The sequence below is a fragment of the Pseudorasbora parva genome, chromosome 7, assembly GCF_024679245.1.
Source record: "Pseudorasbora parva isolate DD20220531a chromosome 7, ASM2467924v1, whole genome shotgun sequence".
Lineage (NCBI taxonomy): Eukaryota > Metazoa > Chordata > Actinopteri > Cypriniformes > Gobionidae > Pseudorasbora > Pseudorasbora parva.
In genome coordinates this window covers 15,126,000-15,145,356 of record NC_090178.1, presented here as the reverse complement: position 1 = coordinate 15,145,356, position 19,357 = coordinate 15,126,000, and the positions used below count along the sequence as shown (strand labels likewise).

General features: G+C 37.2%; 1 protein-coding gene across 1 annotated transcript in view; it reads right to left on the bottom strand.

Moving 5' to 3' along the window:
• The window catches only part of emc2 (ER membrane protein complex subunit 2), a 38,985-nt gene extending 19,961 nt beyond the window's left edge, over positions 1-19,024 (bottom strand). The window contains exons 1-7 of the mRNA XM_067448273.1: positions 18,923-19,024; positions 17,297-17,410; positions 14,782-14,846; positions 12,964-13,049; positions 10,658-10,715; positions 800-885; positions 573-632 (exon numbers count right to left, since the gene is read on the bottom strand). Coding sequence (XP_067304374.1) covers positions 573-632; positions 800-885; positions 10,658-10,715; positions 12,964-13,049; positions 14,782-14,846; positions 17,297-17,410; positions 18,923-18,962 — 509 coding nt within the window. The 5' untranslated portion in view covers positions 18,963-19,024. The remainder of the gene's footprint in view (positions 1-572; positions 633-799; positions 886-10,657; positions 10,716-12,963; positions 13,050-14,781; positions 14,847-17,296; positions 17,411-18,922) is intronic.
• Positions 19,025-19,357: the final 333 nt, after the last annotated feature.

Below are 19,357 nucleotides of genomic sequence, written 5' to 3'. Positions count from 1 at the left end.
TATAATGTACAGTATGAAAAACGAATATTCACCTTTGAATTTGCTAAAGATTAAATTTAACCGCATTATTAAATTAGTCTTAAATTTGTCCAAAAAAAAAAAAAAAAAGGTGTGCATTAGATGATGGCAAAGTAATCTAAATGTTAAAATATGAGAAAAGGAGCGAACAAAATTAAATATGCAATACTGATTGATATGAATAATTAAAAAAACTATAGTGGTGATAAGAGCATTAACACTGCCATTCTGATAGAATTTACTATTGTTTTTTATGTTTGTTACTTACTGTTTTTACACACAATGATGTATGTGTTAAAACTAATCTCTTATTTCCACAAATTTTTTTAATAATTTTAATCGGTGCAAACCAAAACCCAGAAGGCAGCTGTTATTAAAGCCGTTCCCCAGTTTTGCCATAAAATATGACAAAACAGGGGTGATATGTTTTAGTTATGTTGTTTCTGTATGAGGGTCAATTTGACCCCAGCCAATTTAATTAACCCACATGTTCCATCAACTTCTTGCAAGTATATATTTAAAAAAGAAAATAAATCAACAAAAGAAATCATTACTCATGCTCATTGATGTAGAGTTCTGACAGCTCATGCCATGCTTCCTGGTCTCCCACAAACCTGCAAGACAGAGTAGTGGTAGTTAACTCATCAGAAAGGCCACTGTGGACAAAAGGGGGGTAAGGGAAAGGCTTGGGGGGCCAACTCAATCAAATGCAAAACCCCTTTTAATTAAAAAGTGGAGATGGGGGGGGGGGGGGGGGTAAATCCTCTTGTAAAACACTCACTGCTCCAGATATTCGTTGAGCTCGCGAATGGCCTCACTGCTTTTGCCCTGCGCTCGGAGAATGGAGATCTTGCGTTTCCTCGCTGCCTGTTGGGTTGACATCAACAAAGGATTAGGCCTTTATAGTTTCAAGTGTTTGCTAGCAACAGAAAAGAGCAAAGAGTGAAAGAAAGAGGGATGTGTAAATGATCATAGTATTGTGAAAGGTGAAGGAATCTCCACAATCCCCTGGGGTTCTGGTGATCAGACTGTGAAGACAACAGGGATGGCAGAGGCACCAGAGTCTAAGAGTTGGATTCCATCTCAATCTTATGAGTTTCGATCAGATAAATACTGATTTTGAGAGTTTTACAAGTAACAAACTGATTTCGATATATACATGGGTTTCATCAAACATTGACAGACAGTCACCAAATAACTTTACGGATTGCACATTTGGGGTTCTGGCGGTCAATTTAGCTACACAAAACATTCTATAGTTCAGTTTCAGAAATATCTGACCTAGTGTTGCATAGCCAGACATCTGAATTCCTCATGTGTGCTTATTTGAACTGAAATAACTACATCACAATACATTTACATACAGTAAAACGTACAAAATTCAAATCTTTTAAATATGAGAGGATAAGACAAATGTATAGAAAACACTATAAAAATTAAATAAATAAAAAACCCTGACCAGGATTGTGGATATTATATGGCAAGCTTTAAAAGTGTCTTACAACATAATTTTTTTATGAATTCTGAAACAGGACGTCATAGATGGGAATTAAATGCTGTCAGTTACAGTTACAGGGAAGGAAGTGTACGTGCAGTTCTTTTTCCTCCCCTGAGGCAGTGTTATAATAAACAGCCTAGCACATTCAGATCGTCCAATATGACGTTTCCTTGAAAGCATATTATTACTGAGTTCAAGTCGAAAGTAATATAGCAGCAGATACCGAAAAGTAATGTCTTTATCAGATTACAAAGCTTGTGGATTCTGGCACACAAGCATCAGCAAGGATGCTGCTCACATTTGGAAGAGCAAGTAAAGACCCATTTCAAGTGGTGAAAATAACACATTGCCAAAGAGCCGTGGGCCATATGCATTCACATAAACTTACACAGCCCAGCTCACATCAGCCACAAATAACGTCCGCCTTGTTCCGATGCAGAAGTGACCTTCAGGTGGATTAGAATCTCATCAATCTGAATCAGAAAGTATTACGCCAAGTCTGGCGACTTTTCCAGCAGCGGCTCTTTTTTTCCCCCCCTCCGCTGGTGAAAGGAGAGCAAAGAGCAGAAGCTTTACCGTTAAAAGTGCCCCAGATATTATTTATGAACTGGCACTTGATAGAGTGGGTCTTCCCTACTACCACAGTATGGACCAAACTCCATCAAGGCGGGCATGAGTCACGTCTGAAAGGCCATAAATCTGGAACTGCTATGATACTACCGCCACTCCAAATCCACTTATCCATCAAACAGGCGGCCAGGCGAACCTGCTTCACTGGCTGCTCGAGCTAAAGAGTTGATGAACTGCCAAACCCCTACTGTACGCAAGTCTGATAGTACTTACTGGATCAGCGGAAGACATGGTTTCACATTACCAGGCGGCAGATGACAGGTGAAATAAGGCTATAGCTACAACTTCAAGCTGTTTGGGTATCGCTACATAACGTTATCCTCCAAAGGTATTTAAAGAAACTAGCAAACAGCAATTCCAAATAGTTTAAACTATCATATTTTATTGTTAATGTTCAGCTTCTGCCAACAAACTGATTTCTTTGTACTCTGTACTAAAAAAGGCGGAAGACTGTTTGCGACCGCAGGTTATTTACTCTGCCCCAATATCTGTCTTTCGTTTCCTCTTAGCGCACTTGGCACCGACAGAAACATACGGAGGCTGGTAGACCAGAGAGACTTACGAAACTTTATTAAACAATGAGCTATTCCAAACCATTTCAGTCTCTTTATGTCTTTCTCTCCCTCTCCCTTCTCTTTTGACATGATCCAGGAAAGGCCAGCATCTCGTTTTCATTCTCTTCGTGATTCTTTCTTCTGAAGCATTTCTGAGTGGCTCTCACCGTGAAGGACCTGGCTGCTTCCATCAACCCCTGGCTCCACTTTCAGACTGCCGTTGAGAGCCCACCTCCAGGGATTTCAAAGGCAACTGTCGTTCCCACAGGGTGAAGAGGAGTTGATTCTCAGCACTGTGGTGTACCGACATGACCCCACTTCAAATTCATCCTTAAATAAGAGAATTACTTGCTATTGGTTTCAAGATATCCAGACCAAATCTACAGTCTCAGCAACAGCTTAAGATAAAAAAAATATCAGTAACTGTCATCGTTTACTCATCATCATGTAACATTATTTTGAAGAAAGTTTCAACTGTTTGTTTACACAATGAAGGTCAGATGTGTAAAAAGAAATGCTGGACACTATTGACTTTCATCGGATGGGGAAAAAAGCAGAGCCGTTCTTCAAAATGTCGGTTTAAAAAAACGATGAAAAAAATGTCACTGGACTGAAATATAGTGTCAGTTTAGAAAAAAAATATGTTTGACCTTTACAAACTACATCTTGTTCTGCACTGTAATTGCATGTAATTCAAGAGGTCAACCTCAGGAGAATTCTCATTGACCTCAATTGCTTTCACAAGCACGACCATGTTTATCCTGCTGGATTACAGGCAGAGTAAGAGTGCTGAAATTCTGTGGATCGAGTAAGCCTACTGGGTTAATCAGTGTTAAAATAAACAGCTTGTTAACATTAATTTTCACTGTTCAGAAATAGGTACTGTGTTAAGTGAGCAAAGGAAGGCCAATTCAAAGATTAGATAGATAGATAGATAGATAGATAGATAGATAGATAGATAGATAGATAGATAGATAGATAGATAGATAGATAGATAGATAGATAGATAGATAGATAGATAGATAGATAGATAGATAGATAGATAGATAGATAGATAGATAGATAGATAGATAGATAGATAGATAGATAGATAGATAGATAGAACTAATGACAATAAGTAGACAAGACAGATGATAGAATGAACAACAGATGGATAGATAGAAAAATAGACAAATGGAACAAATGGCAGACAGATGAACAGATGAAACAATAGACATACAGATATACATACAAATGACAGATAGAGATGATAGAACAAATAGAAGAAAGTGTTAACGACAGATGGAACAGATGATATATGGAACAGATATATGGAACATAGATGGAACGGATGATATATGGAACAGATAGATGGAACATAGATGGAACGGATATATGGAATAGACAGATAGACAGACAGTTAGATAGACAGATTGATAGACAGACAGATAAACAGACAGCTAGATAGACATACAGATGAACAGACCAATATATAGACAGACAGATATGAGCCAGGAAGAATTTCTCCAAATCATTGCTGTAGGTATTGGACCATAATGAGCAATGGAAGGGCTAGGAGTTCGAACATTTTTGGACACCGCCATGGCAGAAAAACCTTGAGCAATTTTTGTTGATTCAACAATTTTGGTTAATGGGTACCACATCTATTCCACAGCCTATAATTACAACAGTTCAGTTTCCAATCTCAGCTCCGCATGCTGGGATGCCTCACAAGTCCTCACTGTAGTTGCCAATTTTCCGCCATTTTCTTGGATCATGCCCTCATCCCATTCCACTGAACATGTTAAAAAACACAGCGTTTAGATAAGCCTTGCATTTACAGACAGGTGACCTAGATGAGGTCATCCCTCCCATACCACAACCTCTTGTCACCCCGCCTGCTATACCCAGCCAAAGGGGATTGGATTGTGGGAAAATACAGTCTAGCTGCCACTGCACAACGGCTCCATTTTCTTCCATTACCCTCCACAAAATGTACAGGATTTGACAGGAGGTGACTTGCGTTTGGAGACCAGGAAACGGGTAAATCCTTTTTGGGGCCATCAGAAATATCTGGGCTGAACCTAATTGTGTCAGGGTGGTTCACATGGTTCTTAGCCTACGCCCTTTCCACAAGTGGGTGCATCCATGTCCCGTCAAGGAGCATTCAACGTGAAGATAAGACATGGAAATGTAATGGTTTTCACAGAGAAAATGTACCCTTGATGGCTACACGGATGGCCTGTTTGGTCTTTTGACACAGAGAGCCACCTAATCAAGTTGCTAAATCCTGAAAGAGCAAAATCCCACTGCATTTCACAGAGCGATCAAGCAAAGCTTTAAGAATCTGTCAGCCCATTTCACTTCATTTCCCAGACTTCCTGGTGCAAGAAAAAAAAAAAAGACGGCTGTCTGAGTGATCATTCACAAATGCACATTTCCTTTTAGGAGATGATGGCTGCAGCCGGTTTCTGCGAGATACTGATGAGGTAATGAGACGTGGTTGGACAGTATTTTCCAGTGATATTTCTGCTGAACAGTGGGTAAAAGGACCATTTCATTATATTGATGATGACAATTCAAATTTGGGTTAAATGACAGTTCATAAATTAAAAGCCCAGTTTAACCATTTTAAGCTTTAAAAAAGGTTTACCCAGTGGATTTCTCAAAAGGTATTTGCTTCTGCATTGAATTGCTTGCAAATTACTAGATTTCACAAATGATCTCTACCTGCCTGTGTTTAGTAACAAGATATTAAACTTCTCCTTGTGGTTTTCATTACTACAGCAGCTAAAGTTCAGATAAAACGCAACACTTTGATGGGGACATTTGCAATAATCAAGTTATTGCCACGCTTTACCTCCCCCCCCCAAGCGTGTTTGGCTTGGATAACACTAGGACACAGGGAAACATATTTCCCAGAGGGGAAATTTGTTTCATATCTTTTGGATGTTAACAGAGGGGCAAAGCGATATGATTACTAGATTGTGAAGAATAATGTAACCGCACTGGTTTGATGATATCCATTTTGCGCCGATCTTCTCAACTTCCCATTTACACGCCATTAAATGTGCTTGCAATTTAACCTTGATCATGGGAATAGGGAGAGTGCCTCGGTTGAAATGCACAAAAAAACAAACAGAACAGACCTCTCGTTTTCAGAGGGAGAAAGACGGATGGGAGCGGTTCAGTCCAACAGAAACAGATAGTTAAATAAATATCAAATGGTAATGATTTAACAAATGCAGGGATGAGAGGATGGAGGACAGGCCATTTTTTGCCTGCAAGATGAAGACGGTGATAGCTTAAGCATTGGTTTAAAATGAAAACCCATTATTTACTCATCGATTCCAAACCCACTTGACTTTTTTGGTGGGACACAAAAACTGAATTTTTGAATAATATTCTGGCCACTTATCAATGTAACACAACATAAAGTAGACTGGGCCTGCCAAGATCCCAAAAATTATACAAAAGCAATGTAAAGTGGCCCATAGTTCTTGCTCTCCTTGACAGGTTTAGTTCATAAGAGAAGTAGCGATGTCCGATATGTGAATGTGTGACGGATTCATTGAAATTAACTGAAAATCGGACAAATTAATTTAAGAATCCGACTGATCTGGTTCACAATGATCCAGTCATAATGCTTAAAGGGTTAGTTCACCCAAAAATGAAAAATCTTTTGTATTCAACTTATAGAAAAAGTGTAATGCCTCTCGCAATTCAAAATTCTTACGCTACGTCTGACGACATTGCACACCAGTTACACTCGTCAGTTAGGGTTTAACTTTTCCTTTAAGCTGAATACAGAAGATGATCCGGCAAAAGTTACAAATATTACTTCATAATGTTTTAAAAATAGAACGTTGGCCTCTTTTCCTTACACAAACCCATCAATTCGCTTCAGAAGGGATTTATTAACCCCTGGAGCCGTGTGGAGCAGTTATGATGGATATAGATGCACTTTTATACTTCAAAAGCAGAGCAACATTCACCGCCATTACTGCCAAGCCCACTGCTTGGAACAGCCAGGACATTTTATATTTAATTTAACTCTGGGTTTGTCTGAAAGAAGAATGTCATATAAACCTAGGATGGCTTGAGTAAATCATGGGCTAATTAAAACTTTTGGGTCAACTAACCCTTTAGGTTAAGTTAAGTTAGGTTACTTTATTAATACCTGCAGGTATTTGTTTTACAGTATGATGACATGATGAGTAAAAGAACATCCATATCACACAAAAAAAAACAGCCCAATGAAGGAGTAGATTGTCAGTGAATAACACCTTAAAGATGACCTAATATGCCCTTTTTACAAGATGTAATACAAGTCTCTGGTGTCCTCAGAATGTCCCTGAAGTTTCAGCTCAAAATACCCCCCATGTAAATGTATTATAGCTTGTCAAATTTGCCCCTTAAAAACGTTTTTATGTGTCCCTTTAAATGCAAATGAGCTGCTTTTCAAAAGAGGGCGGTGCCTTTACAGCTCATGCATCGGATACTCCGGCAACAACAATGGCATGCAGCCAAAGTGCCAGAAATTGTCAGTTGCTGTGTTCAGCCTTACACGTTCGAGTTGTACACAGATGGAGACTCAGGAAGAAATTACAACTTTTAGAATGCAACTGAATGTTTCTGAATGGTTAGTGAATACATTTATGTAGTTGTTGTGAGGTTAAGTTTATTTAACTCATTGCATGTATTGTCATGTTAATCAGGGTGGGATCTATGCTAATAGGGCATACCGTTACCAGTCATGGGCAGGGCTTCTCCTTTCTCTTAACTAAGATTAGGGGAAATCTGGAACCACTAATTTGGAGGAACGTATGATTTCCAAGGATTAAAAAAATAGGAGAGGATGGCTTTTTACCTTATGAGGCTGGTTGTTTACACACACACTGTGGACACACATCTGTGTTCAAATTGAATTTTGCATAATATGTCCTTTAAATCTATCATATGACTTAAGAATATTTTGAAAATGATGGACAAACCGAATGGACAACGTTTTGCTTTTACCTTCTTTTTTAAAAAACTTAAAAGGTCCTCATTCATTGTAATTGCAAGCAAAAGAGTGCATGCAAGAGAACATTATTAAAAGTTTCCTGTGTTCCATGGAAGAATGAGAGTCACACAGGTTGGGGACAAAATAAGGGAAAGTAAATGATGGCAATCTTAATTATGGGTGAACTAACCCTTTAACGGAGAAAGCAAGCAGAGAGAGGGAAATAAGGGGAAGGTCCTGTCGGTGCACACATGACAGTTTATTGACTTTGCCAGCAAAGTCTCCATGTGCTCCTAACAGACAGACGGTGAGGTGTGGAATCCATGCATGATGTCCAAAGAACAAAAGTATCTGCTTCATCATGCACACTTTGCCAGCCCTGAGAAAATGTTTAAAACGTCTAAGCAAGTCCATGTGTAGAGACAGTGCAAAAAAAAAATTGTATTGCAATCTACAGAGAAGGGCCAAAACAAATAAGGTTATGAAAATACTTTAAAACATTTATTTTCTTGCATGGCCACACAGTCCTTATGCAAGAGTGAAGGACAGGTACAATATGTTGTGAGGTGATGGTGGAAATATATCGGAAAAACATGGAGCACACTTGGATACTGTAAACCACTTCACTCAATAAATAATCAGTGAATAAAAAACAGGCTTCATGTGTTTTACGCCAAGACCAGACAAATCAATAGTGAACTGTGTATTTGGGCTTTTAATACCTAAGTGATCTTTAAATAATAAATAAGTTAAGACTGAACTGGATAATTCATCCAAAAATGAAATTTCTGAACTTCACGTGAACGACTTTCTTCCATGGAAAATAAAGTAATATTCATATGCATGTATAGGTTTATATTTTAAAGAAATTAATGCTTTTATTCAGCAAGGATACATTTAATAGCTCAAAAAAGGGAGAATTTAATTTGTTATTCACTGATCGTCACCTTGTTAAATGGATTATTGTATGAGTTGGACCCAATCAGCCAATTTTTGGACGAATCGTTAAGACGTTGATCACTGTGAACTAACTCCCTTTAAAAAGAACATCTGACTCAAAAAACTAGGGATGTTTTATATTAAATTATAGTCCAAAACCAAAACTTCAGGATGCACTTGGACTGAAAACTGATGATCGGTTTACATGCACTTGATCCGGGATGCTGCTTAAAAGGTGCAGTGTGTATTATTTATGAAGATCTTTTGACAGATATGCAATAACATATGCATAACTATATTTTTAGTGGAGTATAAAGACCTTACATAATGAACTTATGTTTTTATTACCTTAGAATGAGCCATTTCTTTCTACATACACCGCGGGTCCCCTTACAGTAAAGTCGCCATGTTCCAACGCCATGTTTCTACAGTAGCCCTAAACAGACAAACTACTCTACAGAGCACTACAATTATGACACACAATAAGGGACAGATCTGTGGACTCATATATGGATACAATCATATTCCATGACAATGATAAATTGTAATAGAAAAACTAATGAAAATACACTGATTCCTACTGTATACCAACCTATTCTGCAATGAGGCAACGCAGAGCTTGGCACACGACTCCCTCTCGTGACGTAATATGACATGATGTTGAAAAAAAACTTAACTAATAAATGTGTGCTCTTATGTCTTTTAAAAACATTTTAATCCTGCATTACCTTTTCATATGGCATTTTCATACAAGGTATGAAATATATTCATCTAAAAAAAATGTAGCCTGCAATATGCTCTTTAATATATTTACTAGATGCGCTGTCTGACATCCAGCTTTCTGTGCGCTCAGTTTAGACTGATATGGCTTTAAAACATGCAGATAATAAACTTTCTTAGTGATGAAGAACTGCAATGTCACGTGAGTGTGGTCGCCAGAGATGATAATCAAAATGGGGCAGAAGCTGTAAAAGCTCCGCTCTCTTCTGGAAAGTGGGGTGGGGAACAGCAGCTCCCCTTTAAACTGAGGCGGATACCAGGTCCGTGCAACAAAAGTAGCCTAATGGCCAGTCAAAATTAATGCAAAAACAGACTCATGTGATTTTCTCTACCAAATTCTACACTGAATGAGTATGTCAGGGGGATATCTTGGGGGGGGGAGCACTAAAATCGTATTTACGCTGGTGGAAATCAACTTGTAACCCCCCCCCCAAAAAAAATAAACAATTTAGCCACAACAACAATTTAAAAGTAGCCCAATTCTACATACTTGACAACACTGGCAGATACAGTGATCGGTCGTGCCATATTAAAGAGTGCCAAAAAGACATTTATTGTTTAAATCTCATAACAAAAATCGACAGAAATTTTTAGTTGAGACATTGCTTTACAAAAAAAGTAACAAAGAACAAACCTTTCGCGATTATTTGATGGAAGTTGTGCTACAACACAGCACCACGGACAAAAAAATCTATATGATTAAAGAAAACATATCTTTACAGATTAAAACGTTGGTCACTGATTTTGGCCCCAAACTGAAAATAGCTGTCTTGGCCAAAAAATATTCTTCAGCCCGAAAGTTCAATACATCCCTACCAAAAATGTACCTATAAGGTTGTTGGATGTAAAAAAAAAACAATAAGGTTTTCTTGAAGAAATAAAACCTCATGTATTTGGAGTAACGTGTGATTAAATGATGACCGAATTTTTCTTTCTGGTTAAACTATTCCTGTAGGTTATCTAAAGGTTCAAGTTAAAAAAAACAAAAACAAAATTGTCACCCCTGAGACCTCTCTATGGAGTCTTAGAAAAACCGATAAATCCCCATCTTCTAAGGACAAGCCATTTATTTTTGCTGAGGTTGACTCGGCTGTGTTTAATGCAACTGAAGTCCATAAATCAATGGTCTTTGTTACCTCGCACTCTTGTGTGGACTGTGTGTGTGTGTGTGACTTCAGTGGCTAAGGTCACTGAGGGGAGAACATTAACTTTTTAGACAGCAAAACAAGTTTCAACCACATTTTTTTTCCTTACCGTATTTGTCGGGTCATCTTGTAGTATTGAGTCGTACAGCTTATTGGCATCCTCATACCTTCAACAGAGAGATCATGTTTAAGGAAAATCAACAGGAACACCGGTCATGTGAAATTAGGTGGTAGAGCTATCAAATAAAGTTCACAGTAACCAACTTGTTGTATACAGAACAGCTTGTTTCTATAGTGACAGAGGCTACGTATCCAAGCGGCAGAAATAAACACTACCGTAGCTGCTCAAATAGCCAGCGTTGTGCGAGGTTTACTAGCTCCACAAAGAGTGTAATCCACAAACATGATTGCCTGCACTTTGATTTACCTCTAAACAAATCAGCCTGAACTTCCACCACAAATCAGGCATCGTTTTGAAGCGCATTTCGCTTAAAAGGCTTTCCGAAGCAAGACGTATATGAGTTACAGATGCAAAAAAATAAATAAATACACTCTACGGGCCCTTCAACCTGAACTGAGGGTTGGACAGCACCGCGTGTTTGAAAAGATGTTATGAATTACGATGCTGCACTCATAAAGTGTTTTCTGAAGAATGGGAGGACAATGCCACAAGCACTTCACTTGTCATGTCGAATGAAGGATGAAAGTTTTTGTTGTTTTTTTTACGAGGGACAACCTGCGCAGTTAACGCTCGCACAGCCAAAGCAGCCAGCCTTATGATCAAAACCTGTTTCAGCCCACAACCAACAACAGAAGCAGCTCTGGTTCCTATTATCATTGAGCTCCAACGCCGCTCCTCTTCTCACATCCACATTAGAGTTCAATCACTCTCTGGCACATCTCAAATGGCACCAGCCACTCTGACTTGCTCTATTTATGTAGGATTCAGCCATGTGGGAGTCGAGGGGAGAGTTACATTTAAGCCAAGCGTCTGATGGCAATTAGACTCAAATTTGCAGTTTATTTAATCTGACCGTGCAGGCGCAATTACTCACAATTATGGAACAACCCCTGGCATAACTGATAAACACGTCGACGATATGGTGACCAGACCGAAACCTGAAATTCTATACATTAACTTCACTTTACGGCCTTCTTAATTGTTTGCTCAAACACTGAAAGAGGGTGAATTATTCGGGGAGAGGAAACGCAGACCATAGGTACTATGTTTACAGGTCTGGCAGGCCTTGTTTTCGCAACCAGGCAGGCAAGAAAAGAGGGGAGGGGGGACCACAGAGGGACCCCCAGAATAATAGCAGGGAGACCACCACTTCCGTCTTTGGAATTCCTCGCTCAGGCGAAAGAGCCACAGGACTATTGAGGGCTGAACTATTCTCTCGCTTTTCCACTTAAGAGAAGGAACGGTGGCTTGCAAAATAAACAGCCTCCCTTCCCACGCATCCTGCCACTTACATCCCAGAACCCACCCATACCCCCAACCCTCTACAATACGAGTAAATCTTCACTCTGTGGAACTAAATAATATCTATCATTAGCCACTGGCTAATAAATGCTTTGATTTTACTCTCCAGTGTGTGCGTGTTAGAGGCAAAGAATATGTTTTGCATAGATATATTTTCACTCCCTGAACACTCCATCAAGAGATCTGTCTATTTCTGTCCAGCTGAACGGATGCGTTACTGTATTTGATGTGCCGTAAACTAGCATGAAGGAGACGCTCGCCGTCAATTTGCCTAGAGTGTTATGTTTCACACACGCACGCAAGACAGCCTTAAAAAATCATGCAGAATCGATGCGCTACATGTAAATCATATACTTTGTTGTATTTTCCTGACAATTTTCCTGAGTTCATTTGGAATTTTTCAACTTTTAAAGGGTTACTTCAGCTATTAGTATATGGCTTTGAATGAGTAGAAACCCTGCAGTATATTGAAATGATCAAAAATACATTTTCTGTCTTTTCTCAGTCAAGAAGTCACCAAATTCAAAAATAATTTCACATTTCTACTACATTGATGACCCAGTTTAAATACAGATTAATTTTCCCAGCACTGACGTACCGCTTTAAGAACAAGCAAAAGATATGCGGTTTCTCTGGTAGTGTGCAGGACTAAAGTGCAAACGGCAATCTCATTGGCTGGTGCTCATCTATTACATTCACTGTTTTGATTTCAGCATATCCGTTCATGTGAACGCAGACAACGTAATTAATATTCATGAACCCAGCAACTCATTATTCCTTTAGTTTTGTTCCTTTATTGTTTATTGTTTTCTTATTAATAATTACTATTACTATTGCCATGGTGTGCATGGATGGTTAACCCCCCAGACCCCAACCATCCTTGCAGCTAATCCAAGGCTGTGGTGTTAAGATGGTGCAGCGGTGTATCTTACCTCTCCAGAGCCTCCAGCCGCATCCCTGCTAATCGCTTCACTCTGTGACTGTCTGGAAACTGTCTTTTCAGCTCCTGTAGGCAACTCTACGCAAAGAACAAAAACAGTGGATTTTTCAAAACAAGACTCCACAAACAGGTTTTCCAAATGTTCACCATGTATGTCATTGGTTTGTCATACAAAAGTCCTGTTCTTGACTCATGCTATTGGTTGAGCCAATCTAAGTATTAGCCAAAAACAGCTTAGTATTTTCTGCACTATAAGATAAAATATTAATAATATACTTGTACATTTCAAAATGACTACCATTCCAAAAATCCATAAGGTTTTTAAAATGTTTTATTCTCAACAAGGCGGAATTTATTTGATCAACAATACAGTACAAACTGTAATATTGTGAAATATTTATATATTAATTATAGTTTTCTTCATTGTCACATAATCCTTCAGAAATCCTTCTAATAATATCCTTATTCAAATGAGACATCCTAACTCAAGAGACATTTCAAGGTAGAAAACATTCATGCTGCTTAACATTTTTGTAGAATCTTGATTTTTTTCTTAGATGAATAGAAATTTCCAAAGAACCGCATTTATTTATGTATATATTTGAAACAATGTAATATTCTTTAGTCACTTTTAATCAATTTAATGCATCTTAGATGAATAAATGAATAATTTATTTAATAAAATACTGACATCAAACGTTATATTATTTTATTATTCATACAAACCTGTTTTCAACTATTGTTTTGACAAGTTTTTTTTTTTTTTACAAAAATAATTAAATCAGCAGAAATAATTCCAAGATTGGTATTTCAGGTGTTGTGATAAATAAAGTAACCCTGATGCAAAAATAATAAAGAGCAATTACATTTAAAAAAAAAAAAAAAAAAAAAAAAAAAAAAAAAGATATTAGACATGTTACATATATTGCATACATGCATATATTTTCTAGACATTTTTTTGTTTTACTATCATTTCATATTTCAGACTGTACAGGGTTAACATCAACAAAATACTGACATGACCTTACACATCAGGCATGGTTATTTGCCCAAAGAATAAATTCATATATTTTTTACACCACAGCTTGAGTGACTATGCAAAGCCTGCTGGATTACAGAGCACTTGAAAATTATACTACAACTCTCAAGGAGTGACGAAATGTGGGCTTCATACATTTTTTTCCTCCACAGCATTTATAACTTTATAGATCTACTCTAAAAAGTGTGATGTGACTAGTTTGACAAGACAATATTACAGTGAAGGTTTCTTCTAACCATAAAATGAAACAGTAACTTTCCTGTCCGTGGGTGCCATGATAAACAGGTTGGCCATACAGCTGTGAGGGAAGACGTGAAAAATTGCAAGTGACGTGGGTGAGAATTCAGAACACTGCACAGCGGGATCCCACAATTCCACAATGGCTACTATAAAAAGCAAAACAGGATGCTACTTTTACCAGTTCTTTCCCACTGAGATGAACAGGACCCTGATTTTTTTTTTCCTTTTTCTTCACACACTCATGACTTGGTGAGGAATGGTTACTGTCAAATCCAATGTTTTCCTGGTTAGGATGGAAAGTTTGCTCTGTGGCTTAGCCCGGCTGACCCATCATGCACACAGACGGTTTTTCCCGCTGTTTTCCTAGCTGCTGGTAAGAACCTCAGAAACGGACTACTGTAAGTGTCTCAAGTCAACAAGGATCCCTGATTCCTGATTGCTGAAAATCACACCTGATTTAAATCTCTGTTTTTCCAAAAGCAACTGGGAAAACGTTTCAACGGGCAAGAAAGTTACTTAAAGAAAACTCACCCAGGCCAGATCGTCACGACTGCAGTCCAGCGCTGCGATCATCACCTGCTCGTAAATTATCCAAACTGAGCACAGGAGACACACATAAAATGGCACCATATTAATAAGTCTATTTTTCAACTTGGTAGCAAAGATGACGAATGGACATCTAACCCGTGTGAACTCCTTTCGAGCAAACTGTGACTTTCTTCTCTGTATCATTAGAAAAGACAATCTTTACGTCCGTCAGCGACACAGTTTGTCTTCGTAAACTCCGAATGTGGACGAGCTGGCAGGTCTCATGGAAACGGTCAGGAAACCGACGCCAAACAAAACGAAGTCGCTGAATGTTGACAAGAAAACCTTAGCGTATTCATCAGTTTTATGTATGGGTTCAGTCAAACACCGCAAAGGGTGAGCGGACTTCACCCTCTATTCGTCATGATATGCGTTACGTGCTGAAATTGCGTCGCCTCGGCCTAAAAAGTGCGCCGTTACTTTGACAGATTACAGGAATTTTTAATTCCTGCCATTAAATGCTGACGTCATTTCCAAGACGGCAATGTTTGACGTTCAACTGGCAACCGTAACAAAGCGAGTGGCTTTAGCTGCTCTATTCGCAATAAAGAAAACTGATTGTGGGCGTGGCTAATGGATCCAATTAATGAAATTAATGCTCTATGACAGACAAGTGTGTTTTGACAAGCATGCCCGAGTTTATCGGCTGAATGATTTCAAACATGCTAATTGAGGAAGAACAATAAAATCCCACCGAACAAGAAAAAAAAAAACTGATATGCCAAAGCAAACAAACGCCTCATGTTTTTTGAGCTTTTTTTATGATTCCAAGTCTTGCTTATATAATTGCCATCTTGTTTCACAGCCAATTTAAGACCTGGTTTCAATAAAAACAAGCTGTGTAAAGTATTTACCCAGCTCTGTAAAGACAGTATGAATCATAATCACACACACACACACACACACACACACACACAAATAAGTTTTAGTAAAAAGTCGTTATCATGCATCAATAAAACAATTCATAGCATGGCAGAGACGTCCACTCATCTGTTGCTTCATTCTTTCCATAAATTAGATAACAGGCCCATCTAGAAATCTGAAAAGCTTCCACCACGAAAACCATTGTTTTGTTTTTTTGTTTGCTTGTATGAGCACGTATTGCAGTAAATGGGTAGCTTTGCAGTAAATGGGCTGATGGGTAACTTTGGCTCTTTCATTGTTTTTTGCTAATATTCCTCAAACAGCAGCATTGTTACCAGCCAAAATACATTTAATAATAGTTATTTGAGATTACATGTGGTTTAAAAATAATAGCATGGATAAAGCAAAAACTGCCTAAACCTGATTTAAGTAGAAAAGAGCCCGTTTTCGCCAATTGGGAATGGGAAACCAAAAATTGTCTTCTATAGGAGTGAGTTTTAGAGCCAGTATGAAGGATTGGATCACCTCTGAGATAATGATTTTAGCTGAAGAAAGTCTTGGCTTTAGCGGCTATGTTTGACAACACGATTGCAGGACTTGTCTAGCTTGTCTGGCTTAGAAACCCATAACTGACCAAAGCAAATAAATATTAAGCCATCTGAAATGATTCTGCTGTTTCCACTTTACCTCATTTTAATGTCAAAAGAAAAGCTGAAAAGTCTTTTTGTTATCAGATCTTTAAAGATAAATCAAGACAGAGAAAGAAAAAAAGAATTGGCACTTTTTCCCACCTTCTGTAATAGTCATATTCAACAGTTGAATCCTCGACTCAAAGACAATACTTTTAAAATAATTCTTGATATACTGTGTTTGTTTGTTTTTGGCCAAATAGCTGTTTTTGAGAGAACTAGATATATATTTTGCGAATTAGTGGATCCAAATACTTAAGCAAGAGCACTGACATTTAATGTTAATTTGCAATAAACTGCGTATTTCCAAATGATTATGCAGCTATATTTCCACCACTGAACTTTTGTTACTCAGGCTGTGCTAAAGACCACAAAACCATGTCTAGTCACTAAACTGAGGTTTATCTATTTTTTTTATTTTTAAAAAACAGTTTTATCTCGCATTTTAAATAGTAAACCCTTTCCAAGAAGTTTCACTTTAAATTCATCCTCTTTAAATCACTGCCGCAACTGCCAACAAAGCATAACTTTTGTAACTTTAATAAATTTCAAGACAATTACTGTCAAACTTCAAATCGCCTGCTGTGGGAAATGTTCCTATTAACTGTCTAATGGGAATATAACCTCAATGTTTTGTTAGGACTATGATGGTTCCATGCAATAAAAAGTTATAGTTATTCAGCATATTTATTTGTTAAATATCCATCAGTTGTCCTATTGAGTGCCGCGCTTGGAGTCCATATGTGCATAAGAAACATGTCTGATTGTTAGCCAGACATCACCCTAAAATGGTCCAATTACAAAACCATTAACTTTAAGAACACTACCATGCTATAGAGACTGAAAATTCTTTGTTATTTATTACTTCTTATAAGTATGCTTTTGTTTACTGTAATTGTACTTACTGTCATCTCCGAGTTTAGACGCATGCTCATTAATCAGCTCTTCACCAACATCCACTATCTGCTCACTGTTCCTGTAATTCTCTTCTCTCCACTTACGGAGTTTGTCACGCATCTCTGAAATGCAATATGGGAACACATTAGCCGTTGGCTTAAACTTTATGACATATTTGTTTTCATCATCCATCAATTGTTTACTGGGAGTACAACTGTTACTTCCTTCAAGTTCAAGTTCAAGAGTTTTATTTGTCACATACACAGTTATACAGAATACAACCGGCAGTGAAATGTAAACAGGTCCGCTCCATGGACAGCAAATAACAATTAACAAAAAAAGCACAATAAATTATAAAATAGAGATAGGATAAAATAGGAATAGGATAAGGTGCTATATATATATACATATGTAGAATTATGAATAAATCAAGTAAAAGAAATAAGAGATGTGGAATAAAATAAGTGAGATAAAGTAAACTGGAGACTATAAAAATAAAAATAAATCTGTGGATAACAGAAGTGCAGGAGTGTAATGTGCAAACAGCATTATAATGTGCAAACAGCATTATAATTCATCTTACTTATTTAAAAAGAAAAAAAATACCCATAATGCTCCATTATTGTTTATACACGTTTCCTGACTACTATACTTTGTGTAACTAAAATTAATCAACACAACCCTTTTAAGAACACTATGTAAGAATAAAATAATGATGTTAAGATTATTTGTGTAAAAAGGCACTTAATAAAATTAAGCTTTTTTATTAAAAGCACAAAGTACATACAGTCTGAGACAGTATGCATAAAGTGTACATAGTCTGAGAACACTAATGATTAATATATATGTGTGTGTGTGTGTGTGTGTGTGTGTGTGTGTGTGTGTGTGTGTGTGTGTGTGTGTGTGTGTGTGTGTGTGTGTGTGTGTGTGTGTGTGTGTGTGTGTATTCTTCTCCCCATTAGAAATCAAATAATCAGTAAAAACACACAAGTGAAAAGTTGAATAGAAAAAAAAACAGTCTTAATATTTGATATCAACTAGAATTTATTTGTAGCTTAGTTGTGGGACATGTTTTCTCTCATCTCTAAAGTTTCAGACTTACATAATACCATTGTTCATAATGTCAATCTGCATTAGACTATTGCACTAACTAAGTTGTCAGAACAACGGCAACAAAAGATTGACATTATAAAAACAACAAGAGATGATGCCAATCTTAAGATAACTGAATCATTCTTTATTGTCTGACTGTAGACCAATATGATATGCAGTTTTTTTTTTCCCCCAAGACATAAAAAAACAAGACTCCGCTTATATTTCAACATGAACATTTCCACAAAAGCACAATATGATAGTTAAATACAGACTGCAACATAAACACCGCAGTCCATTGTGTGAACATAAAATAATGTCTTTGTAGAATACAGATTATTGTGTTACTAAGCTGTAGGTTAACGTCAGAGAAGCTAACTGGCTACCTAGAACGCCTCTTGTTGTCTTTAATGAAATACACAAAAATAATGCATTTAGTTCGGAAACCTTTACAAAATGTATGACTTGTGTAACGGTTGAATGACTACAGATAAATATTGAATCAACTAATAGCCACTGTTAACGAAAACAAAGTCATTTACCTTCCCAAGTGACATCGTACAGCTCCGATATAGACGACATGTTTTTCAAGCTCCGCCTCCTGTGAGCTGATTGGTGGACGATAATGACGTAGAGAGTTAGCGCTGTGAGAAGGATCATAAGAGGGCAAAGGCCAAATCCAGCATTTATTTTTTATTTTTTATTATTCAACATTACAACCACGGACCTTACATTTTTTCCTTACATTAGAAAAAAAAAGAGAATCATCAATAACAAATAATAAATACAAATAAAAAGATATGAATTATTATTAAAATAAAGTTAATCTGAACAATAGACAGTTTGAAAGATATACATTATATATATATATATATATATATATATATATATATATATATATATATATATATATATATATATAATATATAAAATTATATATATATATATATATATATATATATATATATATATATATA